At 44.7% G+C, this 23,849-nt stretch overlaps 2 protein-coding genes across 2 annotated transcripts; both read left to right on the top strand.

Moving 5' to 3' along the window:
• Positions 1-4,054: 4,054 nt before the first annotated feature.
• On the top strand, positions 4,055-4,615 carry LOC123381908 (keratin-associated protein 4-2-like). Its single transcript, XM_045044471.1, has one exon. It carries the CDS (start codon positions 4,064-4,066, stop codon positions 4,613-4,615), a length of 552 nt encoding a protein of 183 aa, XP_044900406.1. The 5' UTR covers positions 4,055-4,063.
• Positions 4,616-16,580: 11,965 nt separating this feature from the next.
• Positions 16,581-17,415, top strand: LOC123381904 (keratin-associated protein 4-2-like). Its single transcript, XM_045044466.1, has one exon. The coding sequence runs from the start codon at positions 16,652-16,654 to the stop codon at positions 17,246-17,248; it is 597 nt and encodes a 198-aa protein (XP_044900401.1). The 5' UTR covers positions 16,581-16,651; the 3' UTR covers positions 17,249-17,415.
• Positions 17,416-23,849: the final 6,434 nt, after the last annotated feature.

The raw sequence follows: 23,849 nt of genomic DNA, 5'->3' as shown, positions 1-23,849 counted from the left end.
TTCTCTTTCTGTTGCTTCATTGTCGGTGTGTAGGAATGCAACCGATTTCTGTGCATTGATTTTATATACTGCAACCTTGCTGAATTCATGAATCAGTTCTAGCAGTTTTTTAGTGGAATCTTTTGGGTTTTCCATATAGAGTATCAGTCATCTGCAAAGAGTGAAAGTTTGACTCCCTCCTGGCCCATTTGGATGCCCTTTATTTCTTTGTGTTGTCTGACTGCTGAGGCTAAGACTTCCAATACCATGTTGAATAACAGTAGTGAGAGTGGACATCCCTGTCGTGTTCCTGACCGGAGGGGGACAGCTCTCAGTGTTTCCCCATTAAGGATGATATTAGTGTTGGGTTGTTCATATATGGCTTTTATGACCTCGAGGTATGATCCTTCTGCCCCTACTTTCTTGAGGGTTTTTATCAAGAAAGGACGCTGTATCTTGTCAAATGCTTTCTCTGCATCTATTGAGAGGATCATAGGGTTCTTGAACTTTCTTCCATTGATGTGATGAATCACGTCAATTGTTTTGCAGATATTGAACCAGCCCTGCATCCCAGGTATAAATCCCACTTGGGCGAGGTGAATAATTTTTTTTTTTTAAGTATTGTTGGATCCAGTTGGCTAATATCTTGAGGATTTTTGCATCCATGTTCATCAGGGAAATTGGTCTATAGTTCCCCTTTTTAATGGGGTTGGTTTTGGAATCAAGGTAATGCTGGCTTCATAGAAAGGGTATGAAAGTTTTCCTTTCATTTCTATTTTTTGGAACAGCTTCAAGAGAATAGGTATGAACTCTTCCTTAAATGTTTGGTAGAAGTCCCCTGGAAAGCCATCTGGCTCTGGACTCTTGTGTTTTGGGACATTTTTGACTACTAATTCGATTTCTTTACTGGTTATGGGTCTGTTCAAATTTTCTATTTCTTGATGGGCTCTTCAATGTCTATGCTTTCCTTCTAACTCTAGCTCAGTACCAAGGGACAGATCCTCGCCCAACTATCGGACGTATTCTCTGCTCTTCAGATGATGTGGTATGGCCTGAATTTTTTCACAACAAATCTGCCAAAATGTAAAGTAAAAATACCACCTACTCTTACTTAAACACATGGGAATATATTGCTCTTAAGCTAAAATAATGCCTTTTATAATGGGTTTATTCTGTTTGCCATGCGCAGATGAATTCCCAGTACTTACTTGGCCATGTCTTGGCCTCCTTAAGCACTTCCTCTTACATGGCCAGGAACCCAGCTTTCAGAGTGCAGCCAGAAATGGAAATCAAGGCTGGTTGTCTACAAACTAGTGACATGTAGACCTATATTGTGACATCAGGGATCATACTGGTTTTTTGTTTCTTTTCCCTCTGTAGATGAATTGTATAGTTTCTATAGATCTAGGATCTGCAATGGAAACAGCGAGGGGCCACCCACTCATTGCCGAGTCTCAGATTTCCTCCTTCCTTCCTTCCTTCCTTCCTTCCTTCCTTCCTTCCTTCCTTCCTTTCTTCCTTCCTCCCTTTCTTCTCTCTCCCTTTCTTTTCCTTCCTTCCTTCCTTCCTTCCTTCCTTCCTTCCTTCCTTCCTTCCTTCCTTCCTCCTTTCCTTTCCTTTCCTTTCCTTTCCTTTCCTTTCCTTTCCTTTCCTTTCTTTTCTTTCATCCAAGTTAGTGAACATACAGGGTAGTAATGGTTTCAGCAATAGAATTTAGTTATTCCTCACTTACATACAACACCCAGTGCCCTTCCAAACAAGTGCCCTCCCCAATGCCATCACCCACTTAGCCCATCCCCCCACTCAAGCCCCTCCAGGGACCTTAGTTAGTTCTCTGCACTTAACAGCCTCTGTCTCTAGAGAGGGAGGCAAAGCCCAACAGAGTCCTAAATACAGAGAACAAACTGAGGGTCAGTGGGGTGGGGAAAATGGGTGATGGGCACAGAGGAGGCACCCAATGGGACAAGCACCAAGTGCTGCATGCAAGTGACAAACCAAGGGAATCAACTCCCAAAGCCAAGACCATGCTGCACACACTGCATATGTGCATTTTAAATAATATGAAAGACTTTTTCAAAAAATTTAGGGTGAACTGAAATGCATCTCTATTTAAGATTAAAAATGAAAGATGGGCTTAAGGAATGCCTGGTTACCCTACCATAACATACATTGGAAACAGTTAGGATAAGTCTTGATACTTCTCTCATATAGCACAAAATGAACCACTAATATATGCACCAGTGTTAGTGATTCGCATAGGCATAGGCATGTTAATGGTGCAAAACAGAGGAGAAATAACATATTCTCTAGAAACAGTATATATGCTAGAGATATATACTACATATCATCTATTCAAAGGTCTAGATCAAAACTATTCTACAGTGAAAAATACATGAAAACAGTGATTGCCTCTATGGTAGTTCAGACTTTAGTAAGGGACAAGTGGGGACTTTCTGCCATAATGGAAATGTTCTACTGAGAGATGGGGGGATTACATGGACCTGCTTCTGTGTATCATAACTCATCACTATGGATGAGTACACTTAGGATAAATAGATTCAACTGTGTGTAAATCCCTTCTACGTTGCGAAATAAATCACAAAATGTAAACAAGAAACACTAAGTAGTTTATTTATGAGTAACTCTATGGTTTTACCAAACTGTCTTCTTGGCTGATTTGCCTCAAACACAATTCTTCTAGTTAAATCATACTACTACGAACTCCTTTGACGGTTCTTTCAATACTACATTGCAGTTATCTGTAAGTGTGTTCATGGTGGGGCTTCTCAGTAGCCTGTGCATTTCCGGGGAGGAGACCCTAAACGGTACATAGAACATCAACAACTGGCAATGTGTGTATCTCTTTAAAGCCATTCAACAAGTCGGCTTTAAAAGCACACAGGAACTACACAGAGGCACCTCTCAGAGCTTAAAGGATCAGGACAAAGGAACAGGCCTCTAAGTGTCATCCTGGGGCCTTCAGCATCATCTGGGTACTTGGCAGAAATGCCAAATTTCAGCCCACACCCCTAGCGCCATATTCAGAACTTCTGAGATTTGTCGCACCATATCTTATGAGCCCTTCAGATACTTGCTGCATCCTCAAGTTGGACTATTAGTAAATGGGGAATAAGTATAAAGACCAACTATGTAACCTGACTACACTAAAATCCATTCACATTTTAAATGGATCCAAACAAATGTGCACTCTAGAATTCCCAGCTATGGAGATAAGATCAGAGGAGAGTGCATTCTGATTATTCAACTTTTTTTTTCTCCTCCATTGAAGAATATGCTTTATTAAGAATGAGATAAGAATTTGTAAAGGCGGTGTCTTCCACAGTCTAAAGACCTTCCAGAGAAATGTAATGCAAAGATACATGACGGCAATGATAACACTCAATGAACTACAAATCGTGGCAGTGATGGGAACCATGCACCCAATTGTCTGCCGTGGCTTTGGGGTAGAGAACGTGATCCAAAGGCAGAAACATTAAAGTTAGAAACAAGAAAACCCATTCCAGTGGCAGAGGTTACCAACATCACGTGTTCATAGACACTGACTCCCTTCCTCATTAAAACTGACCCATAAAATAGGACCTTTTCCTCTTGTCCCATGCCACCTCCACACTATGCAGATGGGGTTCCCTCCCACTGACCATTGGAAGAAATGCACAATCCAAAACAGGTTTGCCTTAACCCCTTGCTGCTAGGGGTGTAGGAGAGGAAAACAAGAAATGTAATTGCAAATGCCACCTACCACATGACAGCCTGCTGTGGAGGAAGAAGAGGAGAGTGGTCCAGAGGATGCCAGTGGGTGTAGGTCAGGAGGAAAAGCAGACCACGCAGAGTTTCTCACATCCAACAAGAAAACCTCTTTGCCATCAGTTTCAACCAGTACATAGACACACATTATTCTGTAATCTGACAATTACTTAAATATTAGGTAAACAAACACAAGGAAGATGTGTTGACAAATCACCCGGTACGAGCAGTATATAAGAGGCCAGGGCACAAGGAGACTTCCAAAGTCCAGCCCCTCACTCTCCTGGAAACCAGCCCAGAACCTCCACCCTCTGATACCATGGTCAACTCCTGTTGTGGCTCCAGCTGCTGTGGCTCCAGCTGCTGCCAGCCTTGCTGCCGCCCCACCTGCTGCCAGACAACGTGCTGCAGGACCACCTGCTGCCGGCCCACCTGCTGTGTGTCCAGCTGCTGCCGCCCCTCCTGCTGTGGCTCCAGCTGTTGTGGCTCTAATTGCTGTGGCTCCAGCTGCTGCAGGCCCAGCTGCTGCATCTCTAGCTGCTGCCGCCCCACCTGCTGCCAGACCACCTGCTGCAGGACCACCTGCTGCCGCCCCTGCTGTGGGGGTTCCAGCTGCTGTGGCTCCAGCTGCTGCCAGCCTTGCTGCCAGACCACCTGCTGCAGGACCACCTGCTGCCGCCCCACCTGCTGTGTGTCCAGCTGCTGCCGCCCCTGCTGTGGGGGCTCCAGCTGCTGTGGCTCTAATTGCTGTGGCTCCAGCTGCTGCCAGCCTTGCTGCCGCCCCACCTGCTGCCAGACCACCTGCTGCCGGACCACCTGCTGCCGCCCCACCTGCTGTGTGTCCAGCTGCTGCCGCCCCAGCTGTTGCTAGACCCCCTGCCACCACCCAACCTGCTCTAGTGGCTCTTGCTGCTGCTGAGTGCCCTCACCTGCACCCTGCTGTTTTCATCAGCCAATCTCCTTCATGTCGTCCAACTGGCAGCTGAATCATGTGAGGCCAACTGTAAATCCTCAGTTCCCAATGATTTTTCAACTGGTTGGCCTTGGAATATACCACCCCACCGCCCAATTCCCTCCCACCTCTTTCTTATGATGTCCATCCCAATTCAGTACAAAGGTTGTATTTTCCCTGATATACAATAACATATCATCCTACCTGATGTATCTGTTACTGCCAAATGTTCTATATGGAGATGTTTCTATATACCAAATAAATCTTAACTTTCCAGGCATTAAATGTAAAGAATCGTGTCTCATTCTTTTTTCCTTCGTGAGTGGTCACCCTTAGCTGCCAGGTCTTCAATAGAAGACCTGCACAACGAGGAGATCATAGCAGGCGATTTCAGGATTTTCACTTCTATCACCTCAGTCCTTCCCATGCTAACAGTGTAGGACGGTGGCTTGCAGCAAGCACCTGGAACTCTCTGCGGAGGGCTCGGTCTACATGAAGGAGCAGATCGCGAAGGACGCAATATGGAAGGCACGTGCCTGGGAGGAGCGTTCGAAAGGTAGCCAGTAGTTGGTGGATAAGTGCTCTAGCCTCTATCCCCTCTAGTGGGACATGTGAGACCAGAGGGCCTCAGTAGCACTGAACGAACCCCTGATGCCCACAAGACTCACCTGCTCTTGAAATCAACCTGGATTGGTTTCCACCCTTCCCTGGATCACTTCACAGTATCCCTAGAGCACTACTTGGGACCACCTCCCAGACAATCTACTTGGTCTCAAGCCTGTTTTGAGCTCCGACCCTGAGGTCGACCTGACACCAGTGTTCCAAGTCTCAGTAACAGTGCCTTCAAACATTTCCCTATGATATGAACGGTCACTGGGTGACACCGTGGGCTCTCGACCTTATTCTCCGCTGAACCACTGAATCTTTTCATAGGATGCTGTTGCTTCTCACAGCTTGTACACACTTGGTTTTAGACTTCCTGTGTCCAATTCCTGAAAGATCATGTATCCCGAGGGACAGGAGACACTCCCACGAATAAAACAGCTCACCATGTTAGGAAGTGTCTCTCTCAAGGAGGCTATGCTTGAGGTGGACCGCACCAAACTGCGATTCTCACGTTGCATTCAAAACACCAGAGCCTACAACGGGTATTCCTGCATAAGTACTGCATAAGGAAGGAGGTGCTCTCAGGAGACCCAGTGCAAAGCGGAGTCAGCACAGGGTAGTAAAAGAAGCTAAGACAAAGGGTGCTTTCGTTTCAACTCCACCCCCGTATTCTGACCCACAGATGAGGGGTGTGTACTGGGCCATGGACTTGCTCGTCACAGGGGCTAAGGGGTTAGGCCATGGTACTCCTACATCACTTTCACTACGTTTTGACATCCTCTGATGGGTGGAAAGGATGGAGAGGAAGAACTCCAGGTGTCCCCCACCCCAGAGGCTGAGACCCTTACCTACAGTGTGTGATCAGTGTGAGCCACTCATAGTCCATACTCACACTACCTTGTGGATGAGGGCACATATGGCAAAGAGCATCAGGATGGGATATTGTATACCTACCCCTGGTTCTGCTCATGTCTGTGGATTTCTCTCATTAACCTTGCGCCATGTGGTTTGTCCCAGTTTCTGTAAAAACCTACAACATGAGGGTTAGAGGGCAGGTCCTCTCTTCCTTTAGCTTCCTTGCCTGGTGTTGTGACCAAGGTCCCCATCCCTGAGAGTTCTGAACCCATGGGTCCTATGTCCTCTTCAGGCTACACTACTGGCCCATCTGCAGTGAATGCCGGGAATAGGAACGCCACAAATGTCCCTGCAGATCACCTGAATGCTAAAAATATTCCCTGTGGCCCCTGTAGCTCCTAACGTTGACCGCTGCCTTCCTGGCACTAGAAACCCAAAGGGATGAGGTGGCAGCCAGAATTTTACTTCCAATCAGAACTACCCACGTGCCTTCCAATGAGCTTTCCTGTCTCAGACCTGAGACCTCTAGAGGCACACAGCCTACAATTATCGTAGGAGGAGGCACAAATTCCCCCTAGTGGACCATTCAGATGAAGGTAATGGGGAAAGTTCTCCTTTAACTCTCACACCTAGATCAAGGTATTTAAATAGGGGACATAAAGGATCGTGGGTATCCAGCAGTGAGTTCAACTGAGATCCCATGTCCAACAGCCTGCAAACCCATGAGCATTCTAGCTTCCGCTGAACCAATGGCCATAGACTTCTGGAAGAAGGATGAAAGAATTTCTACGATATGTACTCGTGCAGCCCTTCAACCCAGAGGACTGGCCTCTCCATTTGTAGGTTAATGGCTTCTAGGTCTGCTAATAGCCTGACTCTGCCAACTGTGTCAGGGAACATGACTTTCCATTGGATCAATGACCTCAGCCTTTGTTCTTTATTCTTATCTTCTTTTAATTCCACACACACACACACACACACACACACACACACACACACACACCCCTATATAAGGAATAAGGAATATAAGAAATATAAGGAATGAAGACCTTGGTCACTGTGCCAGGCAAGTCAGCTAAGGAGCAGAGAAGCTGACCATTAACTCTCTACTTGTAGGTTTTTATAGAAACTGTGACAAACCACCTGGAGCAAGGTTAATGACAGAAATGCACAGACATGGGCAGAACCAGGGGTAGGTGTACATGTCTGTGTGTGTTTGTATGTGTGTGTGTGTGTGCGCACGTGCGCACGTGCGTGTAGGCTTTTGGGTACATGAGGGTGAAACTGAGTTCGTTGCCTATATCCTATTATGAGGGAAACCATGCTCTATTATCCATATTGATAGATCCCTGAGGGTCACATATCATTCTGCCCCCTTTGTCATTCCAACCGTGTTGGCAATCACATAATGATACCCACATTACTTCCTACAATTAAGTCCTGCACATGACTCAGTCATTCAGAGCTATGACCATCCCCATTCTTCCCAGGGAGCACAGTTTGGTCACAGTATTCCCTACCACAACCTCCAACTTTAGACAATAGGCACTCCTCTCCCAAGATGCTGCTGACACCGGTACTTCATGAGTCCCTAATAGCGTGATAAAGAGAGTGCCCCAGACCCTCCTAGGGAATGGCTACGTGGGCTTTGTGACCTTATGACTATACCCATTTTAGCATTTCTATTTCTCTCTGCACCTTCTGATCCCTCCCTTCTCACCTGTGTGGGCCGTGGCCCTAGATAAATCTATACCAGTTACCTACTGTTATGTAACATTACCTAAAAATTTAGTAGCTCAGAGTGACACTCAAATTTATTTTCTCTCTTTCTGTGGATCCAAAATCCAGGTACGGCCCACCCAGACTCTCCATTTCGTAGGGTTTCACAAGTCTGCACTCAAAGTGCTGGCTGGCACCAGGGTTTCATCTAGGTATGGTCTGGGGAAGAATCCACTTCCAAGGTCACTTATGTGGTCATTGGCAGGATTCAATTCCTCGCAGTCCACAGGAGGGAGGACCTCACTTCCTTGCTGGTCGTCGAATGAGACTGCGCTCAGGTCTCTGCTGCAAGGATCTCTCCCACATAGCGCCTGGCTTCATCAAAGCCAGTGAGAGAGGGAGAAAGAGTTGGCATTAAAATGAAAATCACAATCATTTGTAACTCAGTCACTCGATGTTGTCCTATCCTGTGGGTAGAAGCAAGTTACTCAAGGGGAGGAAATTACATGAGACTCTGAACACCAAGAGGCTGAAATTATTGGGCCACCATAATTGAGTGAAAGAATCCAAACACATATATACTAAGATTTCCTTATATAAAATGTGAAAACATTTAAAAGCAAACTCTATTGTTTCGGGGTCATACCTAGGTTATAAAACTGTAAAGAAAATAGATGAAATAGTTACTTGAGGAATCAGCATAGTAGCCATCTATAAGATAGAAGGAGAATTATGACCAAGAAAAGACATAGGAAGAGCCATCTTGAGAGCAGTGTTCTATTTCTCGACTCAAGTGTTGTGTATAGAGACGATTTGCTCCATAATGATTTTTGTATTTATATGTTTTACACGTTTTAGTATATGTATGTTTTCCACAATATGAAATTTTTTTGAAAACCAGGAGGAACTCAATTTCTTACTCTGTTTATGTTATTAAAAATGATGAGCTTAAATGAAAGTTGGTTACCCTACCATGAAAGTAATTGGTAATAGCTATCACAAACCTTGGTACTTTGTTAGGACAGGTCTGATCTAGTGACACCTGCATCAACATTAGCATGTGCCAAGCTAAGTGGAGGACAGAACAGAAATTATACTATATTATCATTTGTTTGGAGTTCTAGATCAAAACAATGTGACGGTGAGAAATGTATTGAGACGGCAATTGCCTCTGGCATCAGGGAGTTTACTAAATGACAAGTGGGGACCTTTTGGTCTAAGGGCATGTTCTTCTTCTTGATAAATGTGGGGATTACATGGATGTGCATCAGTTTTTGAAAACGTAATACACTGGATGAATACAGTTAGGATTTGTGCATTCCAATGTGTGTAAATTTCATCTAAAATTTATACTAAATCGTAAAAGTAAGTGAGAAATGGTGACTACAATTATTTATGAATAAAATCTCTGTCTTTACTAAACTGTCATCTTGGCTAATTTGCCTAAAACACAACTCTTTACTTAAATTACACTACTATTCCCACCTTTGATGTAACTGTTTCAAATTTTATTAAAGTTGTGTGTGTGTGTGTGTGTGTGTGTGTGTGTGTGTGTGTGTGTGTTTAATCTTTTCAGTTAACTGTAAATACCTGGGTAGGAGACTCCACATCACATCTGTAATGCCAGTAACTGTCAATGTGTCTATCTCAACAAATCCACTCAACATACATGCTTTAAAACCTGGCAGTAATTTGAGAGAGGCACTTCCCCAATGCTAAAATGAACAGAACAAAGTAGTAGGTCTCTATGTGTGGTCTTCCCGGATGTGTCTCAACCATATGTAATAAGTCTTTCAAAAGACTTGCTGTGTGCTATGTTGGACTATCACAAAATGGAGAATAAGCAGAAATAGTAACTAAAAGAACCCGAATTGACTACATTCCATTCACATTTGAAATAGATCCAAAAACTGTTTGCTGTAGATTTGCCAGCAAAAGGTAAATCCTCAGGAGAGGAACTTGCTGAATATTCAAACTTGTCTGTTTTTTTCCAGAATTGATGCAGAATAATTTTATTAAGAATAAGATAAGAAACAGGGAGAAGATGGAGGCGTAGGAGTACGCTGGGCTCACCTCGTCCGGCTGATCACTTAGATTCCACCCACACCTGCCTAAATAACCCAGCAAACCACCAGAAGACTAGCAGAATGGACTCTCTGGAGCCAAGCATAGACAAGAGGCCCACGGAAGAGGGTAGGAAGGGCGGAGAGGCGGGACGGGCTGCACGGACTGGCGAGAGGTAGCCGGGGTGGTGGAGGGGAAGCCCGCCCGGCAAGGCAGAGCCCCCGAGTCTGGCTTGCAAAAGCGGAGGGGCCGGACTGCATGAGTTCTGACAGCCAGCGGGACTGAACATCCGGCATGTTATAAGTCAACAGCTCTGCTCGGAGAGAGGGAGGGCGAGAGGACACCGGGAGGGAGAGGTGTTGAGCCCTGGAAGACAAGAGCTCAGCTCCGCGGTGAACCAAGGCGCTGGCCAGCGCCATCTCCCTCTCCCATCCCCCAGCCAAAACCCCAAAGGGAACCAGTTCACCGAACTTGCTTGCACCGCACAAACACCCAGCGCTGTGCTTCTGTGGATCCATCCCTCGGACGGGTCACCCTCCCTCCCTGGTGCTTCAGGGCCCCTCCCTCAGGGGACCACCGACAGCAAAGCGAGCTGAGCCCGCCCCTCCCGCCCCTGTGCACCTTGCGGATCCACCCCGGTTAATACGCCAGATCCCATGAAAGCAGCACCACAAGCCTGGCAGTGTGCAAGTAGCCCACACAGGGGCCACTCCACTCCACAGTGAGTCCTGCCCCTGGGCGAGGGGAAGATAAGGTACACACCAGTCTGACTGTGGCCCCAGCGGTGGGCTGGGGACAGACATCTGGTCTGACTGCGGCCCCGCCCACCAACACAAGTTACTCCAGACAGCACAGGGGAAGTGCCCTGCAGTTCCGCACCACCCCAGGGACTATCCAAAATGACGAAACGGAAGAATTCTCCTCAAAAGAAACTCCAGGAAGTAGCAACAGCTAACGAATTGATCAAAAACGATTTAAGCAATATAGCGGAAAGAGAATTTAGAATAATAGTCCTAAAACTCATCGCTGGGCTTGAAAAAAGTGTAGAGGACAGCAGAGAATCTATTGCTACAGAGATCAAGGGACTAAGAAATAGTCAGGAGGAGCTAAATAATGCTATAAATGAGGTGCAAAATAAAAGGGAGGCGACCACAGCTCGGATTGAATAGGCAGAGGAGAGAACAGGTGAATTAGAAGATAAAATTATGGAAAAAGAGGAAGCTGAGAAAAAGAGATAAAAAAGTCCAGGAGTATGAGGGGAGAATTAGAGAACTAAGTGATGCAATAAAACGCAACAATATCCGTATACTAGGAATTCCAGAAGAGGAAGACAGAGAGAAAGGGGCTGAAGGTGTAATTGAAGAAATCATAGCTGAGAACTTCCCTGATCTGGGGAAGGAAAAAGGCACTGAAATCCAAGAGGCACAGAGAACTCACTTCAGACGTAACTTGAATCGATCTTCTGCACGACGTATCATAGTGAAACTGGCAAAACACAAGGAGAAAGAGAAAATTCTGAAAGCAGCTAGGGATAAACACGCTCTAACATATAAAGGGAGACCGATAAGACTAGTGACAGACCTGTCTACTGAAACTTGGCAGGCCAGAAAGGAATGGCAGGAAATCTTCAATGTGATGAACGGAAAAAATATGCAGCCGAGAATCCTTTATCCGGCAAGTCTGTCCTTTGGAATAGAAGGAGAAATAAACGTCTTCCCAAACAAACAAAAACTGAAGGAATTCATCACCACTAAACCAGCCCTACAAGAGATCCTAAAGGGGATTCTGTGAGTGAAATGTTCAAGGACCACAAAGTACCAGAGATATCACTACAAGCATGAAACCTACAGACATCATGATGACCCTAAACCCATGTCTTTCTATAATAACACTAAATGTCAATGGACTAAATGCTCCAACCAGAAGACATAGGGTATCAGAATGGATAAAAACAACAAAACAAAACAAAACAAAACAAAACAAAACAAAACAAAACAAAACAAGACCCATCTATTTGCTGTCTAGAAGAGACTCATTTTAAACCTGAGAAGATCTTCAGATTGAAAGTGAGGGGATGGAGAACTATCTATCATGCTACTGGAAGTCAAAAGAAAGCTGGAGTAGCCATACTTACATCAGACAAACTAGACTTTAAATTAAAGGCCGTAACAAGAGATGAAGAAGGGCATTATGTAATAATTTCAGGGTCTATCCATCAGGAAGAGCCAACAATTATAAATGTCTATGCACTGAATATGGGAGCCCCCAAATATATAAAACAATTAATCACAAACATAAGCAACTTTATTGATAAGAATGTGGTCATTGCAGGGGACTTTAACACTCCACTTACAGTAACGGATAGATCATCTAGACACAGGACCAGAAAAGAAACAAGGGCCCTGAATGATACATTGGATCAGACGGACTTAACAGATATATTTAGAACTCTGCATCCCAAAGCAACAGAATATACTTTCTTCTCGAATGCACGTGGAACATTCTCCAAGATAGATCACATACTGGCTCACAAAACAGCCCTTCATAAGTATAAAAGACTTGAGATCATACCGTGCACACTTTCAGACCACAATGCTATGAATCTTGAAATCAACCACAGGAAAAAGTCTGGAAAACCTCCAAAAGCATAGGGGTTAAAGAACACCTTACTAAAGAATGAATGGGTCAACCAGGCAATCAGAGAAGAAATTAAAAACTATACGGAAACAAACGAAAATGAAAATATAACAATACAAACGCTTTGGGACACAGCGAAGGCAGTCCTGAGAGGAAAATACATCACAATCCAGGCCTATCTCAAGAAACAAGAAAAATCCCAAATACAAAATCTAACAGCACACCTAAAGGAAACAGAAGCAGAACAGCAAAGACACCCCAAACCCAGCAGAAGAAGAGAAATAATAAAGAGCACAGCAGAAATAAACAATATAGAATCTAAAAAGACTGTACAGCAGATCAATGAAACCAAGTGTTGGTTTCTTGAAAAAATAAACAAAATTGATAAACCTCCAGCCAGGCTTCTCAAAAAGAAAAGGGAGATCATCCAAATAGACAAAATCGTGAATGAAAATGGAATTATTACAACCAATCCCTCAGAAATACAAGCAATTATCAGGGAATACTATGAAAAATACTATGTCCTGCCAACACACTGGACAACCTGGAGGAAATGGACAAATTCCTAAGCACCCACACACTTCCCAAACTCAAACAGGAAGAAATAGAAAACTTGAACAGACCCATAACCAGCAAAGAAATTGAATCAGCTATCAAAAATCTCCCAACAAATAAGAGTCCAGGACCAGATGCCTACCCAGGGGAATTCTACCAGACATTCAAAGCAGAGATAATACCTGTCCTTCTCAACCTATTCCAAAAAATAGAAAGGGAAGGGAAACTTCCAGCATTACTCTGATTCCTAAACCAGACAGAGACCCAGCAAAAAAAAAAAAAAAGAAAACTACAGGCCAATATCCCTGATGAATATGGATGCAAAAATTGTCAATAAGATACTAGCAAATCGAATTCAACAGCACATAAAAAGAATTATTCACCATGATCAAGTGGGATTCATTCCTGGGCTGCAGGGCTGATTTAACATTTGCAAATCAATCAATGTGATACATCCCATTAATAAAAGACAAGAACCATATGATCCTGTGCATCGATGCAGAAAAGGGATTTGACAAAATTCAGCATCCTTTCTTAATTAAAAACCCTCGAGAAAGTCGGGATAGAAGGAACATACCTAAACATCATAAAAGCCATCTATGAAAAGCCCACAGCTAATATCATCCTCAATGGGGAAACACTGAGAGCTTTCCCCCTGTGATCAGGAACACGACAGGGATGTCCACTCTCACCGCTGTTGTTTAACATAGTGTTGGAAGTGCTAGCATCAGCAATCAGACAACAAAAGGAAACATCAAACATCAAAACTGGCAACGATGAAGTCAAGCCTTCACTTTTTGCAATGACACGATATTATACATGGAAAACACGAAAGACTCCACCAAAAGTCTGCTAGAACTGATACATGAATTCAGCAAAGTCGCAGGATACAAACTCAATGTACAGAAATCAGTTGCATTCTTATACACTAATAATGAAGCAACAGAAAGACAAATAAACAAACTGATCCCATTCACAACTGCACCAAGAAGCATAAAATACCTAGGAATAAACCTACACAAAGATGTAAAAGATCTGTCTGCTGAAAACTATAGAAAGCTTATGAAGAAAATTGAAGAAGATATCAAGAAATGGAAAAACATTCCTTGCTCATGGATTGAAAGAATAAATATTGTTAAAATGTCAATACTACCCAAAGCTATGTACACATTCAATGGAATCCCAATCAAAATTGCACCAGCATTCTTCCCGAAGCTAGAACAAGCAATCCTAAAATGTGTATGGAACCACAAAAGGCCCCGAATAGCCAAAGTAATTTTGAAGAAGAAGACCAAAGCGGGAGCCATCACAATCCCAGACTTTAGCCTCTACTACAAAGCTATAATCATCAAGACAGCACGGTATGGGCACAAAAACAGACACATAGACCAATGGAATAGAATAGAAACCCCAGAATTAGACCCACAAAAGTATGGCCAACTAACCTTTGACAAAGCAGGAAAGAACATCCAACGGAAAAAAGACGGTCTCTTTAACAAATGGTGCTGGGAGAACTCAACAGCAACATGCAGAAGGATGAAACTAGACCACTTTCTTACACCATTCACAAAAATAAACTCAAAATGGATAAAGGACCAGAATGTGAGACAGGAAACCATCAAAACCCTAGAGGAGAAAGCGGGAGAACACCCCTCTGACCTCAGCCGCAGAAATTTCTTACTTGACACATCCCCAAAGGCAAAGGAATTAAAAGCAAAAATGAACTATTGGGACCTCATGAAGATAAAAAGCTTCTGCACTGCAAAGGAAACAATCAACAAAACTAAAAGGCAACCAACGGAATGGGAAAAGATATTTGCAAATGACATGTCGGACAAACGGCTAGTATCCAAAATCTATAAAGAGCTCACCAAACTCCACACCCGAAAAGCAAATAATCCAGTGAAGAAATGGGCAGAAAACATGAATAGACACTTCTCTAAAGAAGACACCCAGATGGCCAACAGACACATGAAAAGATGCTCAACGTCGCTCCTCATGAGGGAAACACAATCAAAACCGCACTGAGATACTACCTTACGCCAGTCAGAGTGGCAAAAAGGAACAAATCGGGAAACTATAGATGCTGGCGAGGATGTGGAGAAACGGGAACCCTCTTGCACTGTTGGTGGGAACGCAAACTGGTGCAGCCTCTCTGGAAAACAGTGTGGAGGTTCCTCAGAAAATTAAAAATAGATCTACCCTATGACCCAGCAATAGCACTGCTAGGAATTTACCCAAGGGATACAGGAGTGCTGATGCACAGGGGCACTTGTACCCCAATGTTTATAGCAGCACTTTCAACAATAGCCAAATTATGGAAAGAGCCTTTAAATGTCCACCAACTGATGAAAGGATAAAGAAATTATGGTTTATATACACAACGGAATACTACGTGGCAATGAGAAAAAATGAAATATGCCCTTTTGTGGCAACATGGATGGAACTGGAGAGTATTATGCGAAGTGAAAAGAGTGTTATGCTAAGTGAAATAAGTCATACAAAGACAGATACCATATGTTTTCACTCTTATGTGGATCCTGAGAAACTTACCAGAAGACCATGGGGGAGGGGAAGGGAAAAAGAAAGGTTAGAGAGGGAGGGAGCCAAAAGATAAGAGACTCTTAAAAACTGAGAACAAACTGAGGGTTGATGGGGGGGTGGGGGATGGGAGGGAGGGGTGGGTTCGTGATGGGTATTAAGGAGGGCACCTGTTGGGATGAGCACTGGGTGTTGTATGGAAACCAATTTGACAACAAATTTCATATTAAAAAAAGAGTAAGAAACAAAAGTAAAGCAATGTCTTCCACAAGATAAGAGCATCTGGAGAAATAAAACCAAACATACATGACACCAAGGTTAACACTTCATGAACCATGAAGCATGGCAGTGATGGGAACCATACAGATAATTGTCTGCCACGGTTGTAGGCTAGAGGACGTGATCCAAGGTAGAAACATCCAAAAAAACCCAGTCCAGTGGCTAGAAATCGGCAACGTCATACAAATATACAGCTGTCCCCTTTGCTCCAAACTGCCGCCATAAAGAGGGCCTTTTCTTCTTGTCACATGCAGATCATTACTCATGCCACTGACCATTGGAAGAAATGCACCACCAAAAATAGGACGGCCCTTATCCTACCTGCTAGGGGATACAGGAGGGAGAGTACGGAATGTAATTGCAAATGCCACCTATCACGTGACAGCCCACGGTGGAGGAAGATGAGGAGAAAGTGGTCAGGAAGATGCCAGTGGGTGTGAATCAGGAGGAAACACAGACCAGAGAGAATTCATCACATCGAGAAAAGAAATTTTGTTCCCCACAAGTTTAAACCATTACATGCACAAACATTATTGTGTAATCTGATAATTAGTTAATATTAGGTAAACAAACACAAGGAAGATGTGTTGACAACTCACCATGGACGGGCAGTATATAAGAGGCCATGGCACGAGGAGACATCAGACTCAAGCCCCTACTCTCCTGGAAACCATCCCAGAACCTCCACCCTCTGACACCATGGTCAACTCGTGTTGTGGCTCCGTCTGCTCTGACCAGGGCTGTGGCCAGGAGACTTGTTGCCGCCCCAGCTGCTGCCAGACCACCTGCTGCAGGACCACCTGCTGTCGCCCCAGCTGCTGTGGCTCCAGCTGCTGCCGCCCCTGCTGTGGGGGTTCCAGCTGCTGTGGCTCCAGCTGCTGCCAGCCTTGCTGCCGCCCCACCTGCTGCCAGACCACCTGCTGCAGGACCACTTGCTGCCGCCCCAGCTGCTGTGGTTCCAGCTGCTGCAGGCCCAGCTGCTGCATCTCTAGCTGCTGCCGGCCCTGCTGTGGGGGTTCCAGCTGCTGTGGCTCCAGCTGCTGCCAGCCCTGCTGCCGCCCCACCTGCTGCCAGACCACCTGCTGCCGGACCACCTGCTGCCGCCCCACCTGCTGTGTGTCCAGCTGCTGCCGCCCCTGCTGTGGGGGTTCCAGCGGCTGTGGCTCGAATTGCTGTGGCTCCAGCTGCTGCCAGCCTTGCTGCCGCCCCACCTGCTGCCAGACCACCTGCTGCCGGACCACCTGCTGCCGCCCCACCTGCTGTGTGTCCAGCTGCTGCCGCCCCAGCTGTTGCTAGACCCCCTGCCACCACCCACCAACCTGCTCTAGTGGCTCTTGCTGCTGCTGAGTGCCCTGACCTGCACCCTGCTGTTTTCGTCAGCCAACCTCCTTCATGTCGTCCAACTGGGAGCTGAATCATGTGAGGCCAACTGTAAAACCTCAGTTCCCAGTGATTTTTCAATGGTTGGCCTTGGAATATACCTCCCTACCGCCCACTCCCTCCTCACCTCCTTGTTACTAACTCCACCGCAAATCACTACAAAGATTGTATTATCTGATATAGGTTAACGTGCCACTCTGATTGATGTATCAGCTACTGCCAGATTTTCTGATATGGAGATGTTTCTGTACGTCAAATAAATCTTGATTTTCCAGGCATAAATATAAGAAATCGTGTCTCATTCTTTTTCCTTCTTCAATGGTCACCCTTAGCTGTCAGGTCTTCTACTATTCTCTGCACAACGAGCAGGTCATAGCAGGCGATTTCAGGACTTTCACTTCTATCACCTCGGCGCTTCCCACGCTAACAGTTTAGGACGGTGCCTTGCAGCAAGCACCTGGAACTCTCTGTGGAGGGCTCGGTCTACGTGAAGGAACGTTTATCACAGGACAGAGCAGGGAAGGCAAGTGCCTGGGAGAAGCGTTTGAAAGGTGGCCAGTAGTTGGTGGATAAGTGCTCTAGCCTCTTTCCCCTTGAGTGGGCGTGTGAGACCAGAGGGCCTCAGTAGCACTGAACGAACCCCCGATGCCCACAGGACTCACCTGCTCTTGAAATCAACCTGGATTGGTTTCCACCCTTCCCTGGATCACTTCACAGTATCCCTAGAGCACTACTTGGGACCACCTCCCGGACAATCTACTTGGTCTCAAGCCTCTGTTTTGAGCTCCGACCCTGAGGTCGACCTGACACCAGGGTTCCTAGTCTCAGTAACAGTGCCTTCAAACATTTCCCTATGATATGAACGGTCACTGGGTGACACTGTGGGCTCTCGACCTCATTCTCCGCTGAACCACTGAATCTTTTCATAGGATGTTGTTTCTTCTCACAGTTTGTGCACACTTGGTTTTAGACTTCCTGTGTCCAATTCTTGGAAGATCATATATCCCAAAGGACTGCCGACACTCCCACCAATAAAACAGCTCACCATGTTAGGAAGTGTCTCTCTCAAGGAGGCTATGCTTGAGACGGACCACACCAAAATGTGATTCTCACGTTGCATTCAAAATACCAGAGCCTACAACGGGTATTCCTGCATAAGTACTGCATGAGGAAGGAGGTGCTCTCAGGAGACCCAGTGCAAAGCGGAGTCAGCACAGGGTAGTAAAAGAAGCTAAGACAAAGGGTGCTTTCGGTTCAACTCCGCCCCCGTATTCTGACCCACACATGAGGGGTGTGTACTGGGCCACAGGCTTGCTCATCTTAGTGGAAAAAGCGCCTGGGCCTTTGTGCTCCTACGTCAACATCCTTTGGTGAGTGGAAAGGATGGAGAGCAAGAACTCCAGGTGTCCCCCACCCCAGAGCCTGAGACAGTTACCTGCAGATAGTGCGTGATCAGTGTGAACCACGCGTAGCCCACACTCAACTACCTTGTGGGTGAGGGCATGTATGGCAAAGAGAAACAGAATGGGATATCGTATACCTACTCCTGGTTCTGCCCATATCTATGCATTTCTCTCAGTAACCTTGCTCCAGGTCGTTTGCCACAGTTTCTATAAAAACCTAGAAGATGAGAGTTAATGGGCAGCTTCTGCGCTCCTTTAGCTGACTTGCCTGGTATAGTGACCATGGTCTCCCTTCCTGAGAGTTCTGAACCCATGGTTCCTGTGTCCTCTTCAGACTACAACTACTTGTCCATCTGCAGTGAATGTCAGGAATAGGAATACCACGAATGTCCCTGTAGATCACCTAAACATGTAATATGCTAAACATATTCCTTGTGGCTCCCATAGCTCCTATGTGTAGGCACTAGAAGTCCAAAAGGATAAGGTGGCAGCCGGAGGTTAATGCCACACAGAACTTTACCATGTCCCTTCCAGGTAGCTTTCCTGTCTTAGAGCCGAGACCTCTAGATGTTCACAGGCTACGATTATGGTAGAAGGTGGCATAAATTCTCCCCAGTGGATCACTGGGGTGAAGGTAGTGAGGAACCTTCTCCTTCAACTCTGACATTAGATCAAGGTGTTTAAATAGGAACCATGAACGATTGTACGTATCCAGTAGTGAGTTCAGCTCAGATCTCATCCGACAGCCTGCAAACACATGAGTATTCCTGTTTCTGCTGAACCAATGGCCATAGATTCCTTGAGTAAGGATGAAAGAAATTCTATGATATATACTTGTGCAGCCCTTCATCCTAGACGACTGGCCTCTTCATTTCTAGGTTAATGGTTTCTAGGTCTACTTAATAGCCTGACTCTGCAAACTCTGCCAGGGATCATGACTTTCCATTGGTTCATGGTCTCAGCCTTTGTTCTTTTATTCTTGTTCCTTTAAATGCACGCACACACCTATACTCTCTCTCTCTCTCTCTCTCTCTCTCTCTCTCTCTCTCTCTCTCTCTCCTATTAAGGTGTATCTGAGTTGGCTGCCTATATCCTATATGAGGGACATCATGCTTTATTATCCATATTGATAGATCCCTGAGGGTCACATATCATTCTGCCCCCTTTGTCATTCCAACCTTGTTGGCAATCACATAATGATACCCACACTACTTCCTACAATTAAGTCCTGCACATGACTCAGTCATTCAGAGCTATGACCATCCCCATTCTTCCTAGGGAGCACAGTTTGGTCACAGTATTCCCTACCACAACCTCCAACTTTAGACAATAGGCACTCCTCTCCCAAGATGCTGCTGACACCGGTACTTGATGAGTCCCTAATAGTGTGGTAAAGAGAGTGCCCCAGACCCTCCCAGGGAATGGCTACGTGGGCTTTGTGACCTTATGGCTATATCCATTTTAGCATTTCTATTTCTTGGCACCTTTCGATGCCTCCCTTCTCACCTGTGTGTGCCGTGGTCCTAGATAAATCTATACTGGTTACCTACTGTTATGTAACATTACCCCCAAATTTAGCAGCTTATAGTGACATTTATTTTCTCTACTTCTGTGGATCCAAATCCAGGTATGGCCCACCCAGACTCTCCATTTCATAGGGTTTCACATGGCTGCACTCAAGGTGCTGGCTAGCACTGGGGTCTCATCTGAGGTCTCGCCTGGGGAAGACTCTACTTCCAACTACATTTATGCGGCAGGGTTCAGATCCTTTAGGGCCACAGGTGGGAGGCCCTCGCTTCCTTGCTGGTTGTTGAATGGAGACTATGCTCAGTTCTTTGCTGCAAGGATCTCTCACATAGGACCTGGCTTCATCAAAGCCAGTGAGAGACAGAAAGAGTCGGCATTAAGATGAAAGTCACAATCCTTTGTAACTCAATCACTTGATGTTGTCATATCCTGTTGATAGGCAGTTTACTTGAGGGGTGGGAATTACATGAGACCATGAACTCCAAGAGGTGGAAAACATTGGACCTTCTTGGAAGCTACCTACCCAAACTCTTCCATAACATTGAGTAAAAAAGTTACACTTACAGTGAGATTTCATTCCTATAAAAATTCAGAAAGATGCGAAATAAAACTGTATCATATAGGGATGCCTACATAGGTAATGAAACTGCAAGAAAAATAAATGAAAAGATTACTTGAAAAATCAGCATAATAATCATCTGGAGGGTGGAAAAGTGTTCGTGGTCAAGAAAGGGCATAGAAGAGCCTTCTTAGTAGTAACAAGGTTCTATTTCTTGACTCCAGGTTTTGATACGTGGATGTTTGCTCTATAACTATTTTTTTAATGTTTACTTATTTTTGAGGGAGCGAGAGAGAGACAGGGCACGAGCGGGGGAGGGGCCGGAGAGGGAGACACAGAATCGGATGCAGGCTCCAGGCTCTGAGCTGTCAGCACAGAGGCCGACATGGGGCTCGAACCCACAGAAAGCGAGATCATGACCTGAGCTGAAGCTGGACGCTCAACCAACTGAGCCACCCAGGCGCCCCTATAACTATTTTTTATCACGTACATGTACTTTGTATGCTTTACACCGTATGTGCATTTTTTTTCATTGTAAAAATGCAATATTAGGGTGTTGTTAGTCAAATGAATGCTTCCATGGCGTCTTCGCAAGAAAAAGAATTCATATGTTAATATGTGAGCTGGCTCCTCCGTGGAAAAATACAATATACAACAGTTGTTTTTTCTAATAGGATTTGAGAAGTGGTAAGCTTTCTTCTATTTCTCATTTTTCATGGTAAGATCCACTGACATTTACCAGTGGGTAAGAGATTTAGAAAGGCTTAGAAAGAGATTGCATTTGCCAGTGGGTCACAGATGGGCTCTTTTTTAAAAAACAATTTTTATTTAATTTATTTTTTTTTATTTACATCCAAGTTAGTTAGCAGATAGTGTAACAGTGATTTCAGGAGTAGATTCCTTAATGTCCCTTACCCATTTAGCCCATCCCCCCTCCCTCAACCCCTCCAGTAACCCTCTCTGTGTTCTCCATATTTATGAGTCTCTTATGTTTTTGTCCCCCTCCCTGTTTTTATATTTTTCTTCCCTTCCCTTATGTTCATCTGGTTTGTATCTTAAAGTCCTCATATGAGTGAAGTCATGTAATATTTGTCTTTCTCTGACTTGCTAGTTCTGCTTAGCATAATATCCTCTAGTTCCATCCACATAGTTGCAAATGGCAAGATTCCATTCTTTTTGATTGCCGAGTAATACTCCATTGTGGATGTGTGTGTGTGTATATATATGTACACACACACACACACACACACACACACACACACATATACATATATACAAACGTTAGGGTGCATACGTCCCTTCGAAACAGCCCACCTGTATCCCTTGGGTAAATACCTAGTAGTGCAATTGCTGGGTCGTGGGGTAGTTCTACTTTTAATTTGTTGAGGAACCTCCATACTGGTTTCCAGAGTGGCTGCACCAGTTTGCATTCCCACCAGCAGTGCAAAAGAGATCCTCTTTCTCCACATCCTCGCCAACATCTGTTTATAGCTGAGTCGTTAATGTTAGCCGTTCTGATAGGTGTGAGGTGGTATCTCATGGTGGCTTTGATTTGTATTTCCCAGATGTCTCCTTTGGAGAAGTGTCTGTTCATGCCTTTTGCCCATGTCTTCACTGGATTATTTGTTTTGGGGGTGTTGAGTTTGATAACTTCTTTAGAGATTTTGGATACTAACCCTTTATCTGATATGTCATTTGCAAATATCTTCTCCCATTCCGTGCGTTGCCTGTTAGTTTTGCTGATTGTTTTCTTTGCTGTGCAGAAACTTTTATTTTGATGAGGTCCCAGTAGTTCATTTTTGCTTTTGTCTCCCTTGCCTCCAGAGACATGCTGAGTAAGAAGCTGCTGTGGCCAAGGTCAAAGAGGTTTTTGCCTGCTTTCTCTTTGGGGATTTTGATGGCTTCCTGTCTTACATTCAGGCCTTTCATCCATTTTGAGTTTATTGTTGTGGATGGTGTAAGAAAGTGGTCCAGGTTCGTTTTTCTGCATGTCGCTGCCCAGTTTTCTCAGCACCACTTGCTGAAGAGACTGTCTTTATTCCATTGGATATTCTTTCCTGCTTTGTCAAAGATTAGTTGGTCATAAGTTTGTGGATCCCTTTCTGGGTTCTCTATTGTGCTTCACTGACCTGAGTGTCTGTTTTTGTGCCATACTGTCTTGATGATTACAGCTATGTAATACAGCTTGATGTCCAGAATTGTGATGTCTCCTGCATTGGGTTTCTTCTTCAAGAATGCTTTGGCTATTCGGGGTCTTTTCTGGTTCTACACAAATTTTAGGATTGTTTGTTCTACCTCTGTGAAGAACGCTGGTGTTATTTTGATAGGGATTGCATTGAATATGTAGGTTGCTTTCGGTAGTATTGACCTTTTAACAATATTTGTTCTTCCTATCCAGGAGCATGGAATATTTTTCCTTTTTGGGGTTTGTCTTCTCCAATTTCTTTCATAAGCTTTCTATAGTTTTCAGTGTATAGATTTTTCACTTCTTTGGTTAGATTTATTCCTGGGTATCTTATGGTTTTGCGTGCAGTTGTAAACAGGATCGATTCATTGACTTCTCTTTCTGTTGCTTCATTGTCGGTGTGTAGGAATGCAACCGATTTCTGTGCATTGATTTTATATACTGCAACCTTGCTGAATTCATGAATCAGTTCTAGCAGTTTTTTAGTGGAATCTTTTGGGTTTTCCATATAGAGTATCAGTCATCTGCAAAGAGTGAAAGTTTGACTCCCTCCTGGCCCATTTGGATGCCCTTTATTTCTTTGTGTTGTCTGACTGCTGAGGCTAAGACTTCCAATACCATGTTGAATAACAGTAGTGAGAGTGGACATCCCTGTCGTGTTCCTGACCGGAGGGGGACAGCTCTCAGTGTTTCCCCATTAAGGATGATATTAGTGTTGGGTTGTTCATATATGGCTTTTATGACCTCGAGGTATGATCCTTCTGCCCCTACTTTCTTGAGGGTTTTTATCAAGAAAGGACGCTGTATCTTGTCAAATGCTTTCTCTGCATCTATTGAGAGGAT

Source organism: Felis catus, chromosome E1 (genome assembly GCF_018350175.1).
Source record: "Felis catus isolate Fca126 chromosome E1, F.catus_Fca126_mat1.0, whole genome shotgun sequence".
Lineage (NCBI taxonomy): Eukaryota > Metazoa > Chordata > Mammalia > Carnivora > Felidae > Felis > Felis catus.
Note: the sequence above shows the minus strand (reverse complement) of the source record. Positions and strands in the feature narration are given on the sequence as shown.

What these genes read in the sequence shown, in the direction of transcription:
- LOC123381904 (XM_045044466.1), top strand. Translation starts at nt 16,652, where the DNA reads ATGGTCAACTCGTGTTGTGGCTCCGTCTGCTCTGACCAGGGCTGTGGC.
- LOC123381908 (XM_045044471.1), top strand. Translation starts at nt 4,064, where the DNA reads ATGGTCAACTCCTGTTGTGGCTCCAGCTGCTGTGGCTCCAGCTGCTGC.